At 34.5% G+C, this 6292-nt stretch overlaps 1 protein-coding gene across 1 annotated transcript; it reads left to right on the top strand.

Annotated features, from left to right (window-relative positions):
• Positions 1 to 363: 363 nt before the first annotated feature.
• On the top strand, positions 364 to 3742 carry LOC143543989 (uncharacterized). Its single transcript, XM_077036181.1, has 2 exons — positions 364 to 667; positions 944 to 3742. Exon 2 carries the CDS (start codon positions 949 to 951, stop codon positions 1807 to 1809), a length of 861 nt encoding a protein of 286 aa, XP_076892296.1. The 5' UTR covers positions 364 to 667; positions 944 to 948; the 3' UTR covers positions 1810 to 3742.
• Positions 3743 to 6292: the final 2550 nt, after the last annotated feature.

Below are 6292 nucleotides of genomic sequence, written 5' to 3'. Positions count from 1 at the left end.
TCAATATTGAAATATTCTTGAAGCTTTTGCACACCAGTTTCTTGGGTTGAGAATTGGCAGATGGCATCTTAAATAACAAAATTTAGCTCATCCAAAGCCTGAAGTTTGATTGAATATTTGGCTTCTCTATCTTAACCATGTAATTCAAACTCTTCAAGGGGGCGTCATTCTTTCATAAAATTTATACCTTCATCAAACCCAGTTTGCGTACAGCTTGGGATGACACATACAGGGCCGGTCATTGACCAGGGCGGAGTGGTCGACGGACCTAGGCCGACTCCGCGATAGGCCCGAAATTTTTAAAAAAAAAATTACATATTCAGCTTTCTTTCAACGAGGCCCGATTACAATTTCCAATTACCCAACTATGAAAGCCCATAAAACCATTTACAATTTTCAATTTTGTTACCAGATTATGAATTAGGAGACCAAGAGGCAGTTAACGTACGATCAGAAAGCTTGAAAGTTGAAACCCTTAAACCACCGCCCGCCGTGACTGGTCCGTCGGCGTCCACGGTCCACTCCGGCTAGCCACAGCGCCGCTACGCCGGTTTCTTTCATTCTTTGGTCTCTTGGATCCCTCCGAGACTCCGAAGGTCCGACTCTCCGAGGCTCCGACTATCCGAAGATGAAAAGTACTTGTGAGTTGAGCTGTTTAGTTGTTGAGGTTTGTGACCTTTCAGACTTTAGATGTATAATTATATGAATGTCATATATTTTACTAATATATATAATATATCTAGTAATATATATAATATATCTTGCACAGACACTATGACAGATTGGCAGTAGCAACTAGCAAGATTAGATTAATAGATTTAATATATTTTAGTAAATTATATCTAGCACATACGCACAGCCGTTTCGTTTATATTAGATATTATTATTATATGATTATATATTTTACAGTTTTTACTAATATATATGTATATATATTTTTCAGAAAAAATGCCTCCTAAATACAAGTACCTATCGGGTTGTCAAAAACTTAAAAAGAGGAAACGTGCGGAAGAATTAACAAACTCACAAGCTGGGGATATGATTAAGTTTTTATCAAAACAACCTCAAACTTCAACCGTTAATGAACAAAAAGAATGTGCTTACGTTGATAAAGATAATGTGATTAATGTTGAAGCAAATGTTGATGGTAATGTCAATGTGAATGAAGATGATATTGATGCGGATGTTCATGTGGATGAAGACGATATTTATGTGGATGTTCAAGTGGATAAAGATGATATTGATTTGGATGTTCATGTGGATAAAGATGATGTTGATTTGGATGAAGATGATGTTGATGTTAATATGAATGGTGTTAATTTGGATGAAGGTAATATAAATACAAATATTGATATTTTTGATCTTAGAAATTGGGATACCCTTAATCCTTACATGATCAATATCTTGGTTGAGAAAGGTCCAAAACGAGATTTGACTATTCATAAGGATCCGGTGAATTCAATTGGAAGACGGTTTTCTTCAAGCATGTATACAAGACGTCTATCTAATGGGGAGACTTGTGATAGAGTATGGTTAGTGTATTCGAAAGAGGTTGACAAGCTATTTTGTTTTTGTTGTAAACTTTTTAGAAAAGGACAACCGAAAGGTGGGTTGGATAGTGATGGTTTTGCGAATTGGAAACACTCTTCCATTAGACTTAAAGATCATGAGTCTAGCATTGAACATTTGAAGAATATGAAACAATGGTTTGAAATGCGTAAAAGGTTGAAATGTAAGGAAACAATTGACAAAAGTAGCATACGAGCAATTCAAGAAAGAAAGAGATTATTGGAGAGAAGTTATTTTTAGGATTCTTGCACTTGTGAAATTTCTTGCTAAAAATGGTTTAGCATTTCGGGGATCCTACGGAAGTTGTATAAAAAAAGTAATGGAAACTTTTTGGGATTGATTGAGATGTTGGAAGAGTTTGACCCAATTATAAAAGAACATGTACAGCGTATTATGAATGATGAATTAAACATACATTATCTTGGGCACAACATCCAAAATGAGTTAATAGGTTTGCTAGCACATCGGATTAGATCCAAAATCATCGAGAAGATAAAGCAAGCAAAGTATTATTCGATCATCCTCGATTACACTCCTGATAGAAGTCACCAAGAACAAATGTTGATAATTGTGAGGTATGTCGATGTCAATTTAAACTCTAATACGGTTACTGTTGAGGAATATTTTCTAGGTTTTCTAGTTGTTGATGATACCACTGGTAAGGGACTTTTTGATGTTACACTTGAAGAATTAAAGTCTCTTGGTCTTGATGTCAATAATATGCGTGGCCAATGCTATGATAATGGATCAAACATGAAAGGAAAACATCAAGGAGTTCAAAAGAGATTCTTAGATATAAATCCTAGAGCTTTTTATGCTGCGTGTGGTTATCATAGTCTTAACCTTGTATTATGTGACATGGCTAATACTTGCACTAAATCTAGAGAATTCTTTGGTGCCATACAACGGATTTATTCCGTCTTTGCTAATTCTACTAAGAGGTGGGCGATTTTAAAACAAACGTTAAAGGATTGACTCTTAAGTCAATGTGTCCCACTCGTTGGGAAAGTCGTGTGGATAGTGTTAAACCGATTAGACTTCAACTTATGGATGTAAGAGAAGCTTTGCTTGAAGTTAGGGACCTCAATACTGATACCCATACTAAAACTCAAAGCGATGCTCGTTCGCTATCAACGAATGAAGCTTGTGAGTTTGAATTTTATCTAGCAACTGTCATATGGTATGAAATATTATCAACAGTGAATTTTGTGAGCAAAGGATTGCAATCCAAGAATATGATTCTCGATGTTGCTATTAAACAAGTGCAAAAATTGATTAAATTTTTCAAGAATTATAGAGAAGTGGGCTTCTCTAAGGCTATTGATGAAGCTACAAAAATTGCCATTGAAATGGGTGTTGATCCGGTATTCTCTCAAAAGCGTCCGATTATTAGGAAAAAACAATTTGACGAGTTTCATGAGCAAGAAGTCTTATTTTCACCCGAGGAGAACTTTAAAGTCAATTACTTTTTATGTATTGTTGACCAAGCGATTGCTTCTCTTGAAACAAGATTTGAACAATATGAACAATACGAAAAACTATTTGGTTTTTTGTTTCCTAAAAAGTTGAAGACGCTTGATGAAACGAAACTTAAGTCGTGTTGTTATACTCTTCAAGAAGCATTAAAGCATGGAGACGAGTCCGATGTTGATGCCGAGGAACTTTATTTGGAGTTGAAGTTATTTGAGACATTTTTATCTAGTGATATTGTCACACCTTTGGATGCTTTAAACAATGTGGTGCAACATGGTTTTTTCCCTAATGTGGTAAATTAGTATCGAGTGTTATTGACTATTCCGGTAACCGTGGCTTCGGCTGAAAGAAGTTTTTCAAAATTGAAGTTGTTGAAGACTTACATGCGGCCCACAATGTCCCAAGAAAGACTTAACGGCTTGGCGATGATATCTATTGAGAGCAATGTATTGGAAAGCATAAATTATCAAGACTTGCTCGAGGATTTTGCTTCAAAAAATGCTTGGAGAGCATCACGTTTCGTTTAGGTATGTAATTATATTATTTTTGCTACAATGTTTATGTTTTGTCTATTGAAATTACAATTATATCGTATGATTTACTTTTATTTGAATTATCGAATTTTATATTTTACTTAAGTCTTAAGGCCCGAATTTATACTCGCCTTCGGCCCAAATTTTTTTAACGGTTTTCGGAGCCAGGCCTGGACACATATAGCAACTCCGCCAAACAATCCTACATTCTGGACCATCCTTGATGTGCCCAATCACCTACAAGTACATAATGAAAAATTAAGAGAACTTTGATCTCAATTAGCAACAAGTAAAGGTAACAATGTATTACCAGTGGAATACCATGCGTCATGAGCCACGTCCGTTCATACATGGCATGATCAACTTTTTTCTTAGTTTCTCCTTGCTGCCTAATGAGACCAACATTATCAGCGGTTTATTTTAGAAATAAGCTTATCCTTCTCAGCCGCCTCAGTTTTCAGACGCTTGACCTCTTCATCATAGGAAGTGATCAACTCTCCTTGATTTTGTCGTTCCAAGGCAGCATTCGCCTCTTGAGTTTTGGCAAGATTAGCTTCTCGGTTATGGGATTGCTCCCGAGCAGCCTCAAGAATTGGACTTTGTTTCCTACAAGCCTCATCCTGGGATTAAGCAACATCAGCTTGTCTATTCTTCTTTGATTGCAGTGCGGCTTTCACATCTTTGAGTTTCCACTTAGCAGTGTTGGCTTCTAAGTGATACTCTTCAGTGACCTTTTGGAGATCTTTTATTACTTTTTTCTCCATAGCGCCCCATTATTCCCCCATAGTCATTTTTTCTTGGTATATCTATTGACCGGTGGAGACGACAATAACCACGGTATAGGAATGGGCATTGGCAAGCTCAAATCTTGGACGCCCGTGACAACTCGGGTTTATTTTGAATTTATTAAATACCCGACTAGGTTCGACGTTCGGGTTATTTTCATTTCGTTTATTGAGTTTAAATAAATAATTATTATTTATTATTATCAAAATTTATTATTTATAATTATATCTTTATGGTTTTGGCGCTTTTTACCCGAAATATAAACTTTAACCTATTCTCGTATCCATCCCCAAACACCAGGGACTTAAACTATAAATATCTTTCTAACCCATATCATCCATCTGGATACCCGTTTACCTAACCCTACCCATGTTCTTATCCCTTGAATCCGAATCCGATTAACAATTCCTTGGAGAGCAATTCACGTTTATTTAATATATTGATCTTGTAGATTACGCGTTATTACCAATTTCAGCTTAACCGACACTATAAATGAGTTAATAATATCAAACTTGGTTCGTTTTCTATCTTTAACCTAACCGACAAATCGTTTAACCATTAAACACGAAATCGGTTATAATATTCCAATTAAATAACAAGATACGATCTATACAACCTCGCCAACAATTCCCCCTTATTTAATTGAGTTAGTTTGATCGTTTATACCTCGTTCATCATCTCTTTTTGCGCCGGTCATTGTTGAACTCGTAACCCATCTCAGAGCATCATAGCATGTAATTGATTATATGGTTTCCATCGCGATGAAGTGTAGATCATTAGCCCTAAACATGTTTTGATTAATTGTTAACGATTGGATCAATTTGATTTTAGGGCTTGTGTGAACCAACTGCTTCGATCTGCTTTTGTTTTTATTTAAACCGATTTCCATATTAATGCATATCACTGATAGATTAGTTGGTTAACATATGTAAGCATGGTGACAGAGGTCGCGGGTTCGGCCCCTGCAACCCCGTTTTTTTTTTGGAAAATTTTGATATTTTTCTTTTTAAAGGCTCCTAATTAAATGTAATAATAATAATTATTGAATAAATTATCTTAGTAAAAACCGATCCTATAATACTTGTCTCTCACGTCTTTTGTCCGTGTATGTATACATATATGTATATACATGTATATATAATATCACGTAAACTAATGTTTTGTTTATACAATATTAAATGTTTTAACAAACTAATAAATATTTTTAAGGATTTATTTTAGTTAAATAATATTTTTTTAAATATTATAATACACTTTTAAACGGACTTAATGAATTAATAATATTATTAAATATGGGTTGTACTTATATAATCTTTAATTAAGTATTATAACGTACTTTGTTTATATTTTAACAAACTAGAGATTTTTCATAAGATATCTTATAAAGTAAAATATTATATTATTAAAGAGAATATAACATGACTTAATAATAATTATATTTATCGACTTTCTTAATCGATCTAGTTATTTTCCTTAGTATTTTCGTATTCTATTATCCTTATTAGGCTTTATCTTCATCACGCGTGATCCGCTTTCGTCATTCTTTTTGTTATCTATTCACTCTTGTTCGTCTATCGAGGTGAGTACCACATTCCCCTATTTTACTTGTTTTCCATGTTTTGGGGAGATATGCGTAAATATATTTCTCATTATATACTTATACTTAAAACTGCAACTTTGTCTTATGTGTTAACAACTTATACATTACGTGTTTATGTGCTTATTTGCTTTGTATGCTTTCGCATTCGGAGAGGTCCAACATAATCTCGGTCTAGTATGATCATACACCAGTTGTTATAGCTTTGTGCTTCTCGACATCTCAGTTATACTTGCTAATTTGGTTAATTTGTTATACTCATACAACTTGTTGCAAATACTTATTTTTCTATATGAACCTTCAAACTGGTGTGTTGCTCACTCAACCTTGTGTT

The sequence above is a fragment of the Bidens hawaiensis genome, unplaced genomic scaffold (genome assembly GCF_021521415.1).
Source record: "Bidens hawaiensis isolate Kalapana, Puna unplaced genomic scaffold, B.hawaiensis_p1.1 tig00000888_1, whole genome shotgun sequence".
In the NCBI taxonomy this organism is placed as follows: Eukaryota; Viridiplantae; Streptophyta; class Magnoliopsida; order Asterales; family Asteraceae; genus Bidens; species Bidens hawaiensis.
Note: the sequence above shows the minus strand (reverse complement) of the source record. Positions and strands in the feature narration are given on the sequence as shown.

Excerpts from the sequence above, each read along its gene's own strand:
- LOC143543989 (XM_077036181.1), top strand. The coding sequence starts at position 949 with ATGCCTCCTAAATACAAGTACCTATCGGGTTGTCAAAAACTTAAAAAG.